Below are 12,715 nucleotides of genomic sequence, written 5' to 3'. Positions count from 1 at the left end.
TTCTTTTCCTAAAAAATATATTTTTATTGATTTCAGAGAGGGGAAAGGGGGAGAGAGAGAGAGAGAGAGAGAGAGAGAGAAAGAGAGTGAGAGAGAGAAAGAGAGAGAGAGAAGAAGAAGGGAGGAAGGAGGGAGAGGGGGGAGAGAGAGAGAGAGAGAGAAGGGTGGGAGGGAGGGAAGAAGGAAGGAAGGAAGAAACATTGATTGGTTGCCCTCATACATACCCCAACTGGGGATGGAGCATACAACCTTTGGGGTATGGGACAATGCTCCAACTGACTGAGCCTCCCAGCCAGGGCTTGAAGAGCTAGTTTTAATGTTTTGTTTTACAGTAGTATACTATTTCTAAAATTACATATATTGTGGGGGGAAATGTTAACCTTTTGATAAAATCTAGTTTATCATTTATCTTAGTACCACTTACTTATCTGTTCACTTTTTATCCATTCTAATGTAAGGGGGAAAGCTGTGAGAAAGTGAGAACCTAAAATGACAGGTAGCTGGATGAAACAGGAAACGGAAAGACCTGAGAAGTAAGCAGGTGTATCATGGTTCTTCTGGCTCGACCATGACTCCTGCCATTAGAGCACCATGGTTGTCACTAGAACCCACCTCTTTTGTTAAAATTTGCTGCTACAGTTCCTAGTTATTACTTGGGTTTACAGTGGCAATCAAAATAGTGGAAGACCAATTCTTAGTAGCTAGAAGTGAAGCAAGATGTGAAAGGAAGTAAAAACACTTGGGCCAACCAGTACGCTTGTAGTTTCATATTACCTCATTTCTACAGCAGATATGCATCTTACTCTAGCTTTACCAACATAAAAACTGAGGCTCAAAAGAGTTTAAATAACTTTTTTAGAGCTGCATAGCTAAGATATTGACATAGTTGAGATTTTAATTCAAGTTATCTGAATCTGAATTTCATGTGTTTTTATTTCACTATGAGGATTTTTTAAAGAGAGCAGGTTGAGGTGGTGGGACAATGATAGCAGTTTCTCTAAAGACTTTAGAGTGGCATTGTAGAAGTTGGTCATTTACTCTTAGGAAAAAAAAAGCAAGGTCTCTTTTTTTCTTTTTTTCGGAAGCACTTATCATAACATGTGGCATATATTATATCCACAGTAAATATTTGTAAAATTGATATCAATGACTTGAAGGCTGAAGTGTTTTGAGAGTAAAAAGTTATTCACACAGATTTTTAAGAATTTTTTTTCTGCAGTATGAAAAGAGGTTTACTTATATTCAAGTCCATCTTAAAATTAAGCCAATCAAACCCCAAAGTATTCTTTTTTAAAAATTGAATTTATTGGGATGACATCCTATATAATAAAAGCCTAATACGCAAATCGACCAAATGGCTGAAGGACCAGCGTAATGACTGGGGCTATGACGTGCACTGACGACCAGGGGGCGGGGGCAGATGCTCAACACAGGCATTGCCCCCAGCCCACAGGCCTCAGGCCAGCCAAGGCGGGTGCCAATGGGCCCCCGCCCCCGATCACCCCGCTGGTTGCCCGCAGAGGTTGGCAACCGGCAGCAGTGGCAGTGGGGCCGGTGAGTGGGCGGCGCCAGGCCGGCAAGGCAGGTGCCAGCAGGGGCCCCACAGATTGGCCCTGATCGCCGGCCAGGCCTTGGGACCTTACCTGTGCATGAATTTTGTGCACTGGGCCTCTAGTTGGTTAACAAAACTTTACATGTTTCAAGCGTACAACTCAATAAAACATTATCTACATACTGTACTGTATTGTGAACCCAGTACCCAAAGTAAAGTGTCTTTCTGTCCCCATTTTTCCCCCCTTTGCCCACTTTCACCTCCCCCCAACCTTCTTTCCCTCTGGCTATCACCACACTGTTGTCTGTGTCTACGTGTCATATATCCAAAGTATTTTACTAGAATGTTGGGACGTTATTGTACCCTTATAACTATACAGGGATTGGGCCTAAACCGGCAATCGGACATCCCTCTCACAATCCAGGACTACTGGCTCCCAACCACTCGCCTGCCTGCCTGTCTGCTCACCCCCACTTCTTCCTGCCAGCCTGATCACCCCTTAACCACTCCCCAACCAGCCTGATTAATGCCTAACTGCTCCCCTGCCAGCCCATTTGCCCCAGTTCCTCATGTTGTGGTGACCCCCAACCATAAAATTATTTTCGTTGCTACTTCATAACTGTAATTTTGCTACTGTTATGAATTATAATGTAAATATCGGATATGAAGGATGTATTTTCAGGGGTCACAACCCACAGGCCTAACCACTCCCCTGCCAGCCTGATCGATGCCTAAGCCCTCCCCTACCGGCCCAGTTGCCCCCAACTGACCTCCGCTGCCGGCCATCTTGTGCCCACAGGGTGGCAGCCATCTTGTGTGAGGGCATGACAGTCAATTTGCATGTTACCTCTTTATTATACAGGATGCTAAGAATTAATAAAGTAGCACTAACTCGTAAAAAATAAAAATACATGCAAATTAGTAATGATAATTATGTTTGCTTTTCCTAGCCCAGGAAATCAACTTTCTCTTTAAAATCTCCTGGAATAAGGCCTAATACAGGCCGACATGGCTCTACCTCAGGCACTTTACGAGGTCATCCAACACCATTAGAAAGAGAACCATGTAAAATAAGCTTTAGTCGGATTGCTGAAACTGAGCTTGAGTCAACAGTGTCAGCACCAACCTCTCCAAATACACCATCTACTCCACCAGTATCTGCTTCTTCAGACCTTAGTGTGTTTTTAGATGTGGATCTGAACAGTTCCTGTGGTATGTATTTGATGTAAACTATTTGGTAAAAAAAAAAAAAAAAAAAAAAGGAATCTTGTGTTTAAGGTAATTCTCATCATTTTAATTAGAGAACTATAGAATCCTTTTCAAACTCTATTAGCATAGAAAGTGACAGTGAAATGTGAAAACAGTGATTAACACAAGGAAGTAAAACATCATTCCTGCATTGTTTATGCACATTATTTTCTAATTTATTCATTCAACATTTATATAGTACCTTTTGAGCACCACTACTCCAAAGAGAGCAATAGACAGTGAATAAGAAAACAGGCAGATAAGTTCTGTGAAGGAAATTTAAAAAAGACTGTGATAGAGAGGAAACATGCCGATAAAGAAAAAACTGCATTCCAAGTACAGGGTCTTGGGTTCATTTCTTTAAAATACTTAAATGGCAAAAGATGATGATAAAATTCTGTACTCTGTGTGTATTATTGCATGTTACTTTGTGCAGACATATTAAAAAATAAAAATCATACATATCTTTCTTTTCAAATTAATTTTTCTCATTCTCATAGGCAGCAATAGCATCTTTGCTCCAGTTCTCTTGCCACATTCAAGTAAGAATTTTAGTTGATTCTAATGAAATGATTATAAAGATAATAATTAAGTTGATTACATTTGTATATGAGTATTTGGTCTTTAACAGCATTTTAAAAATTTGATATTTGAGTGACATTCTTATAATAAATTGGATATTTGCTTACAATGGGTACTATTTAAACTTTACTATAGTTTGTTTTCATAATTTGCAGTCTATGTTTTAGGAGCTGTGTGACCATTGAACAAGTTACGTAGCATCTGTAAGCTTGTTAAGGATCAAATGATATAACTTATGTAGAGCATAACTGGGCATGGAATGAAAAATGATTTCATATCAGTTACCTCTTCTCTTCCCCATCCCTTCCAATTCACTTTCCCATAAGCATAATATACTAAATGTTTATTAGGTTCTCAGGCTAGCCCATGATCACTTATTTCTTCACATGATCTTATTAAAGCAGTATTTTGAGTAAATCACTATTCTGCTATTCCTAATAATTTCATAATTTATGATGTAAATGTCACCTTTCTTTCTATGGTCATTTATTTAAAACAATAACTCAGGAAGGACATAGCATCTTTGGGAATAAATCTTCCATTCTGGAGGACTTCTGCTTCTATCATAGTAAAATGTATATGATTTAGATAGTAGCAAGAGAGTCCCTTGTCTTCTGAGAAAAGTAAGTTTATTCTTTTAAATGTTTAATTCCAAAACTTTATTTTAATTTTTTAAAAAGCAAATAATGCTAAAACACTTGAAATTAACAGCCGTTCCCTATCATAAACTAGTGTTTCATGTCTGAATTTTAGATCCTCCAGAAAAATAAAAGTCCCAGAGGTGGTATGAGGTAGTTGCTTGGCCTCACAAAGTGGAGAATGGGGTTGGAGTTCTAATTGACCCTTATAAAGACTTAATCAAGTCTTCTGTTTTCATGCCCATGCAGTCCATTGTACCAAATGCCTTTAACTCTTGATCCCTTGGTTCTTAGGGGCATATTTGCTGTTTTTTCTCAATATCAATAGACATATGGGTTTCATCTTATCCATTGGTCTCCTTCATATACGTTGTAGTCCACCTTCATGCACTGATGCTTCAGGATTCAGATGTTTCCTGGTTTAATTGAAGTTTCTGTATTTTATTAATTTCCTTGTTCTGTGGCAGAAATGTTTTATTATGTATATTAGTTTCTATTGCTGCTGTAATAATAATATACCACAACCGAGTGGCTTAAAAGAGCACAATTCTAGAGTCTAGAAAACCAAAAATCAAGGTGTTGGCAGGGCCATGCTCCCTCAGAAACCTGTAGGGGAGAATTTTCCTGGCCTCTTCTAGCTTCTGGCATTTGCTGGCAATCCTTGGCAGCCTTTGATTTGTAGATGTATTGCTTCAGTCTCTGTGTCTATTGTCACATGGCCATCTTCTCCATATGTCTCTTTGTCTCTTCTCTTCTTCTTATAAAAGACACCAGTCACACTGGATTAGGACCTGCTTTCATACTAACTTGATTATATATGTAAAGACCGTATTTTAAAATAAAGTCAACATTTATAGGCACTGGGGTTAGAGTTCAACACATATTTTGGGAGGGAATACAATTCAGTCCATAACACTATGTCATTTTATAATATTTGCTTTTTTATTTTTTTATTTTTATTGATTTCAGAAAGGAAGGGAGAGGGAGGGAGAGATAGAAACATCAATGATGAGAGAGCATCGTTGACTGGCTGCCTCTTGCACGCCCCCTACTGGGGATTGAGCCTGAAACCCGGGCATATGCCCTTGACTGGAATGGAACCTGGGGACCCTTCATTCTGGAGGCCAATGTTCTATCCACTGAGCCAAACCAGCTAGGGCTAACACCAGTATTTTGGATGGTAGTAAAATATATTTTTCACATGATAAAGAAAATTGTTGGAAATTTAATTTAGAAATACTGAGAATAACTTCCTAAAATTGTGAATATCCTAAAATAAACCTTGAAATAAATAAAATAATAAGTGTGAAAAGTGCTCGCACACAATGAGAAAAACAGCAAGAATCCATTAACAATGGACATGAATAAACCATCCAGATCAAAATATGAGCAAGCCTATGTTAAAAGGTTCTTTCATACATTACCCTTATAAGTTGGTTTATTAATTTGACCCTTCTGGAAAGAAATCTGAAAACATATCAAATCATAAAAATGTTCACTCCCTTTGGTCTTACTCATTCAACAGAAAATCGAGTACTCATTTTGTACCAGTCACTCTGCTAAGTACAATGGATTCCGTGGCAACTAAGAAAGACAAAGTCTCAGCCTTCGTTTATACAAAAATATCATCTCTTTGGGAAAGCAGTAATATACATGAAGATGACACTGTTCATCCACTCTCTTGGTTTTTCTACTTGTAGCTCCTTAATCTCTCTCTCACTGATTTCTCTTCATTTTCCTAACCTATTAACATGGGAAAGCTCTGAGATTCAGTCCTTGGCCCTCTTTTCTTCTCTCTCACTTGATTGTCTCATTAAGCCTTATATCATCCACCCAGAATCTCTCACTTGACCTTTAGACTCAGATATTCAGTGACCTATTCGACATCTATATGATGATAATTCCCCAATTTTTTTCTCTACCCAGAATCTCTCTCTTGACCTTTAGACTCAGATATTCAGTAACCTATTCGACATCTCTATTTAATCTTAATGAAATTGTATGCTTTTATTTAGCTACTAGAGGCCCGTTGCACGAAATTCATACACTGGAGGGATTGTCCCTCAGCCCAGCCTGCACCCTCTTGCAATCCGGGACCCCGACTGCCGGTTGAGGCCCCTGAGGGGTCCCAGATTGCTAGCGGGATATAGCAGTGCACCAAGTGGCAGGCAGCCAGGGAGGAGCCGGAACCAGGGCCAGGTGCTGTGCTGCTCATGCTCATCCTGGCCCACTGTGCCTGCTGCCACTGCTCAGTAGTGCTGCTGTGGAATTGAGAGAGGCTTCCGCCACCACAGCTGCGCTTGCCAGCCATGAGCCTGGCTTCTGGCTGAGCGGCGCTCCCCCTGTGGGAGTGCACTGACCACCAGGAGGCATCTCCTGCATTAAGCATCTGCTCTCTGTTGGTCAGTGTGCATCATAATGACTGGTTAACCGGGTGTTCCAGTTGTTCCGTCATAACAGTTGCTTAGGCTTTATGTATATAGATAGTACCTACTACGTGCCAGGTAGTACCATTGTGCTAAGTGCTAGGGATATAAAAATAAATACACACTGCCCTCAGAAAGCTTACAGTTTAATGGAGAGGTTAGATAAACCTATTGTCAGCTACCATACAGTCTGACAGATGCCATAGCAGAGGTTATCACAAATTGAAATTAAATTTATGTAATGAATGTACTGTGAATTGTGGTTAAACTAATCTTTTTAACCCACAGAGTCTTTCTTCAGTTCGTGTGGTAGTTTACATAAACTAAGTGAAGAGCCACTGATTCCTCCTCCTCTTCCTCCTCGAAAAAAATTTGATCATGATGCTTCAAATTCCAAGGTACTCAACAGGACTTAGGTTTGCCTCATCTCATTCAAAGTTGTAAATCTTTAAAACAGTGTTTGTTCTTCTAAAGAGTCTGTCAGTTAAAATTTGGGTACCCTTTATGGTTTTTAAACATCTGGGTTGTTTTATTTGAAAAATACTTTAAATAATTACTCATAATACTTTTTCTAAAAAAGAGACTGGGCAGATTCACAAATACTCAGAAGTACAGTTTTGCTCCTGTACTAGTAGAGGTGGACATAACTTTGATATTCAAAGCATTCTTTAAACTTTAGGATGCATCAGAATCTCCTGGAAGGCTTGTTAAAAACCAGATTGCCAGAGTTTCTGATTCTGTAGGTCTGGGGTGGGGCTCAATAATTTGCATTTCTAACAAGTTCCCCACTGTTGCTGTTACTGCTGGTCCCTGGATCATACTTTTCAAACCATGACTCTAAGCCTTACTGGGAAAAGTAGAAGTAGGTGACCAGAAAGCAGCAGCTGGATATTAAGTCCTCTTAACATCATGTTCTTTCATATCTGCAAAACTATATATACTTTTTAATCACTTGTCTATTATTATAAAAATGCATAAGTTTATGAAATGTATATATAAAGCAAGATAACCTATGGCATTATGTTCTAAGATTTCAATTAAAACATCTCATATATAAAAATATTAAACTGGAGCCCTGAATTAAACTGGGAGTAATTTAGTCATAAATCTGAATCAAATTAACCTATTTTGAACTCCTGGATTTAACTTGACACATAGGAGTTTTCTTTCATTCATTCATTCATTCATTCATTCATTCAGTTATTGTTAATCCTCACTAGAGGATATTTTTTCCATTGATTTTTTTAGGAAGATGGGAGGGAGGGAGGGGAGAGTGAGAAACATTGATGTGACAGAGACACATTGATTGATTGCCTCCTGAACCTGCCCTGATCAGGGCCAGGATTGAACCTGCAGCCCAGGTGCGTGCCCTTGACTGGGAATCGAACCCTCGACCCTTTAGCATGCTGGCTGATGCTCTAACAACTGAACACACCAACCAGGGCAATTCTTTTAATAACTTTTTCTTCCAGATTTTTCAGGAGAACAGAAATATAATTTAATTACCTTTTTTAAAGGGAAATATGAAATCTGATGATGATCCCCCTGCTATTCCACCAAGACAACCTCCTCCTCCAAAGGTAAAACCCAGAGTTCCTGCTCCAACGGGTGCATTTGATGGGCCTCTGCATAGTCCACCTCCACCACCGCCGAGAGATCCTCTTCCTGATACTCCTCCACCAGTTCCCCTTCGGCCTCCAGAACACTTTATAAACTGTCCATTTAATCTTCAGCCACCTCCACTGGGACATCTTCACAGAGATCCAGACTGGTTCAGAGACGTTAGCACGTGTCCAAATTCACCAAACACTCCTCCTAGCACACCCTCTCCAAGGGTACCACGTCGATGCTACATGCTCAGTTCTAGTCACAATAATCTTGCTCATCCTCAAGCTCCCCCTGTTCCACCAAGGCAGAATTCAAGCCCTCACCTACCAAAACTGCCACCAAAGACTTACAAACGGGAGCTTTCACACCCCCCATTGTATAGACTGCCTTTACTAGAAAATGCAGAAACTCCTCAATGACCTTAGCCATATGTAGTCATTGACACTGGAATGATATTTGTAAAGGTGTTTTTTTTAATTTATTAAAAAAAGGCATAGTATTTTAGTACTTTTTACAAATAATGCTCTTAAAAATGCTACTGATCAAATAAGCTTTTAAAATCGGAAAAATAAAAATACAAAAGTCCTTCGTCATTATCCTCAGGTGATCAGTAGCATTGCCTTGTCTTGGATCCTCAGTGCTGCCAAAAGGCCAGTATAAAGAATTTATATTTGCACTGTAGTCTCTGTAAAATATGGTTTAAAGTGACTGATTGCACTGAAAAGGGATAGTGCATTTGTGGAACTTTTCAGATTTGAATAATAGCTGCCTTTTTAAGGCAATAAATTTACACAAATATAGGAGGTGTATGGTGTTACTGGTTGTTTAACTTGTTTGACCATCTTCTAGTTTTTACATTTTGGAGAATTGTGAATAACACCCATTGTTCTTAAACTTGTTAATGCCATGTCTTAAATGCCAGAATTTGCTGCTAAAGACAAAAATGAAAAATAGAATGAAAAGAATAGAATGCACTGTGTCTATTATTTAGCCAAAATGTAAACAAAAAGACTACCTAACCCCATCAAAGAGGAGAAAAGGGCATGTATTTTTTCAGATGTGCCTTTTGTTTTTGCAAACTATGGTGTCTTTAGCTATTGAATTGCCTATTATTTTGGAAAACAAAGTTAATATGCCATGTATGTACAGTTTTGTTTATATTGTATATTTAAAGATGCTAATAACAATATAAATTTAAGTGACTTGAGGTGTATAATACAATCTGCTACTTTACTAATTGATAAATTCAAAGGAAAAGTTTCTTATGGCATAGGAACCAACTGCCTTGCCTTCAAAACCTAGTAACTTTCTCTATAAATCTTGTGTTAACTAAAATTTTTTAAATATTTTTTTTAGATTGGTAATATTTAAACCAGCAAATACTTAAAGCTTTATTAAACTTTTTAATCAGAGAAGTGAGTAAAATTTTTATTTGCTATTTGGACTCCTTCCTTAAAAGTGATGAAAAAGTGTGTTTTGCTGATAGTGGTGTAGCAGCAGTTGTAAGGTAGCCAAAGCCACATTGTTTATTTACTGGTCTGTGGCCTTTTATATGCTTTGTATCAGAGTGCTTAACAAGATTAATAAATCACCCCAGTCTTAATTTTTAAAAGACTTTTAAAATATGTGTTTTCAGTATAAGTAACAAGGGGGGAGATTGTTCAGTTTTATAGAAATATTTATATGCGCATTATTTTCAAAGGGTTATGGATAGCTTCAGTTACATAATCCCAAAGCATTTAAGTGATGTAAATTTTAGAGGGTAATTGTCTTTACTGCTAAACGTAATCAGCAAGCTTCTAGTAATATTTATGAATTCAGATGAAAAATTAGGAGCATGTTGGCAATTCTTAATAAGCAGGATTATAGCCATCCTTGGTGGGATGGATTTAAGGCCAGTAATTACGGTGTGAGTTAATCTCCAATCAGCTAAAAACATTCTGAGGTTGACTTTGTTTTTTAAAGAGCAGATTATATTACTCTGTCTGTCTGGAAAAGTGATTTAAGCTGCCTCTTCATTAAACCAGACTTGTAATTTAGGGGAGTGAGGCAACTTCCCCGTCCAAGATGCAGGGGAAATTGGAGGCCCAGCGCTGGGCCACGCCCAGGTAACGCTGTCTTCCGGGCTTTGTGCTTTTGCTGGTAGAGGCTCCAACTCCGCCACTAGGAGGCGCGGGGCCCCTCGGGAGGCGGGGCCTCAGGGGGATGCGCGTGGGCGTGACGTCAGTTCGTGCGCCGCATTCTGTTGCCGGGCAGCCATGGAGGCTGCTCTGGAGTCCGCAGCAGAGGACCCGTTGGGAAACTTTGTGCGAGTTTTGGAGAAGAGAGATGGCACGGCGTTACGACTGCAGCAGTATGGCTCCGGCGGCGTGGGCTGCGTGGTGTGGGACGCTGCCATTGTTCTTTCTAAATACCTGGAGACGCCCGGGTTCGCCGGCGACGGGGCCCACGCGCTGCGCCGGCGGTCGGTGCTGGAGCTGGGCGCCGGCACCGGGGCCGTGGGGCTCATGGCCGCGACCCTCGGGTAAGCGCTGGCGGGAGGGGCACCGCTTGATGTGGGAAACTGATTACTGGCTTCGCATCCGTGTGCCTACGTCTCAGTCGACGTTATTTTATAGGGCAGATGTTGTAGTCACCGATCTTGAGGAATTGCAAGACTTGCTGAAGATGAATATTAATATGAACAAGCATCTTGTCACTGGTTCTGTTCAAGCCAAGGTACTGAAATGGTTTGTATGGCCTTTCGGCTTGTTTTAATAACGATTTGTAGTTTGCTTTAAATTGCGTTTTGCTAAAAGCATGGCTAATAGAAAGGGGATCTTCCGGGTCTTGTTTTTCAAACAAGAATGTTTTTAATTATTAAAGCAACAGTTAAAATATTGGATTGGCATTTTTAAGGGGGGAAGAAATAGAAGACTTTCCTTCTCCGCCAGACTACATACTGATGGCCGACTGCATATACTACGAAGAGGTAAATATTCAATAAGAGAAGTCTGTTTAGAAGATGTACCATATTTTCTAAATTCTAGAGCACACATCTCTTCACATTTTAGGATATAGAATTCAGGATTTTTGTCCTATAGTTAATGACACAGTAAAGGGAAATTAAGGTCACCAGGGAATACTGATTATCATATAGGCCTGATTATCATATGCACCTGTGAATCATGTTGAGAAAAGTGTTACGCACATTTTACTAGAGGCTTCTGTAAAGTTTTAAAAGGATTTTTCCATTTGAATCAAAGATTCTTTATTATTTTTTTTCACTTAGCTGTTCCTAGTGAACATATTAAGCAAGACACAGAATTAAATTGCATTGTAAGGAATTCATTGTTCTGTGGCAAGATTTATTAGACTCATAGAATGATTTCTAAAAATTATCAATTTGTGTGCAAATTATAGACATCATTTTTTAAAAATAATGAACATTTAGCCAACTTACGTTCAGGTTAGGTCGGACTTTTGTGGTAAATTGTTGATTATTTAAATCCCAAGTTAATTACATTTTTTTGTGGTAAATGGTTGATTATTTAAATCCCAAGTTAAATAAATTTTTAAGAGAAGTCAGTTCCATTTGTTTTCCCATGGGATCTTGAAAATGCAGTTACTTGAATCCTTCTTTTGGAAAATGAAGTCAATACAGCGGTTAAGAGGAGTTTACTAAAAAAAAGAGTTTACTAATCATTAGTTAGAGTCTTAACTACTTGTACTTCGTTGGATTGATTCAAAGATGGGTAAATTGTAGGTGAGAGATAATTACCCCTCCACCTTCCTTACCCCCCCCTTTCACAGTAAAAATATAAAAATTTTTATAAACAAAAATTTTATTCTTTTTTGAACAGTCTTTGGAGCCGCTGTTGAAAACTCTAAAAGATCTCAGTGGATCTGAGACTTGTATTATATGTTGTTACGAACAGCGAACAATGGGGAAAAATCCAGAAATCGAGAAAAAATATTTTGAGGTGGGTACTCTACTATATCTATCTTTGTAGTGATTACCCTTCAGGGAGCCTGTGTATGACTGTGTGTAAGTAGATTATGGTAATTTTGAGTCAGGAAAACATTCTGGTTGTATGAACCCAAGGAGGATTCTTTTATATATATATGTAAATCTTTATTGTTCAGATTATTACATTTGTTCCTCTTTTTTCCCCCCATAACTCCCCTCCTTCCTGTTCCCACCCCACCCTCCGCCCTCACTCCCCACCCACTGTCCTCATCCATAGGTGCACGATTTTTGTCCAGACTTTTCCCGCATCTCCCACACCCCTCCCTGGCCAAGAATAGTCAGTCCACTCCCTTTCTATGTCCCTGATTCTATTATAATCACCAGTTCATTCTGTTCATCAGATTATTTATTCACTTGATTCTTAGATTCACTTGTTGATAGATGCATATTTGTTGTTCATAATTTGTATCTTTACCTTTTTCTTCTTCTTCCTCTTCTTAAAGGATACCTTTCAGCATTTCATGTAATACTGGTTTGGTGGTGATGAATTCCTTTAGCTTTTCCTTATCTGTGAAGCTCTTTATCTGCCCTTCAATTCTGAATGATAGCTTTGCTGGTTAAGTAATCTTGGTTGTAGGTTCTTGGCATTCATCACTTTGAATATCTCTTGCCACTCCCTTCTGGCCTGCAGAGTTTCTGTTGAGAAATCATC

The 12,715-nt window shown here is 39.0% G+C and overlaps 2 protein-coding genes across 9 annotated transcripts in view; both read left to right on the top strand.

The window, feature by feature from the left end:
• The window catches only part of SOS2 (SOS Ras/Rho guanine nucleotide exchange factor 2), an 86,070-nt gene extending 76,413 nt beyond the window's left edge, over window positions 1–9,657 (top strand). For 3 of the 6 annotated variants that reach the window (XM_015570486.1, XM_015570487.1, XM_015570488.1), the window contains 4 exons: window positions 2,503–2,764; window positions 3,301–3,342; window positions 6,735–6,844; window positions 7,964–9,261. In XM_015570486.1, coding sequence (XP_015425972.1) covers window positions 2,503–2,764; window positions 3,301–3,342; window positions 6,735–6,844; window positions 7,964–8,473 — 924 coding nt within the window. In that variant the 3' untranslated portion in view covers window positions 8,474–9,261. Of the gene's footprint in view, window positions 1–2,502; window positions 2,765–3,300; window positions 3,343–6,734; window positions 6,845–7,963 lie in introns of all 6 variants that reach the window. The other 3 variants (XM_015570489.1, XM_006773754.2, XM_006773755.2) reach the window with 2 other exon arrangements.
• A 79-nt stretch (window positions 9,658–9,736) lies between these two features.
• Window positions 9,737–12,715, top strand: part of VCPKMT (valosin containing protein lysine methyltransferase) — an 11,414-nt gene continuing 8,435 nt past the window's right edge. For 2 of the 3 annotated variants that reach the window (XM_006773758.2, XM_006773756.2), the window contains exons 1-4: window positions 9,737–10,578; window positions 10,673–10,783; window positions 10,953–11,025; window positions 11,897–12,016. In XM_006773758.2, the coding sequence (XP_006773821.1) occupies window positions 10,313–10,578; window positions 10,673–10,783; window positions 10,953–11,025; window positions 11,897–12,016 (570 nt within the window). In that variant the 5' untranslated portion in view covers window positions 9,737–10,312. The remainder of the gene's footprint in view (window positions 10,579–10,672; window positions 10,784–10,952; window positions 11,026–11,896; window positions 12,017–12,715) is intronic. The other variant, XM_006773757.2, reaches the window with a different exon arrangement.

The sequence above is a fragment of the Myotis davidii genome, unplaced genomic scaffold (genome assembly GCF_000327345.1).
Source record: "Myotis davidii unplaced genomic scaffold, ASM32734v1 scaffold847, whole genome shotgun sequence".
NCBI classification, from domain to species: domain Eukaryota; kingdom Metazoa; phylum Chordata; class Mammalia; order Chiroptera; family Vespertilionidae; genus Myotis; species Myotis davidii.
The sequence above is the reverse complement of the archived record's forward strand: the minus strand, read 5'-3'. Positions and strand labels throughout refer to the sequence as shown.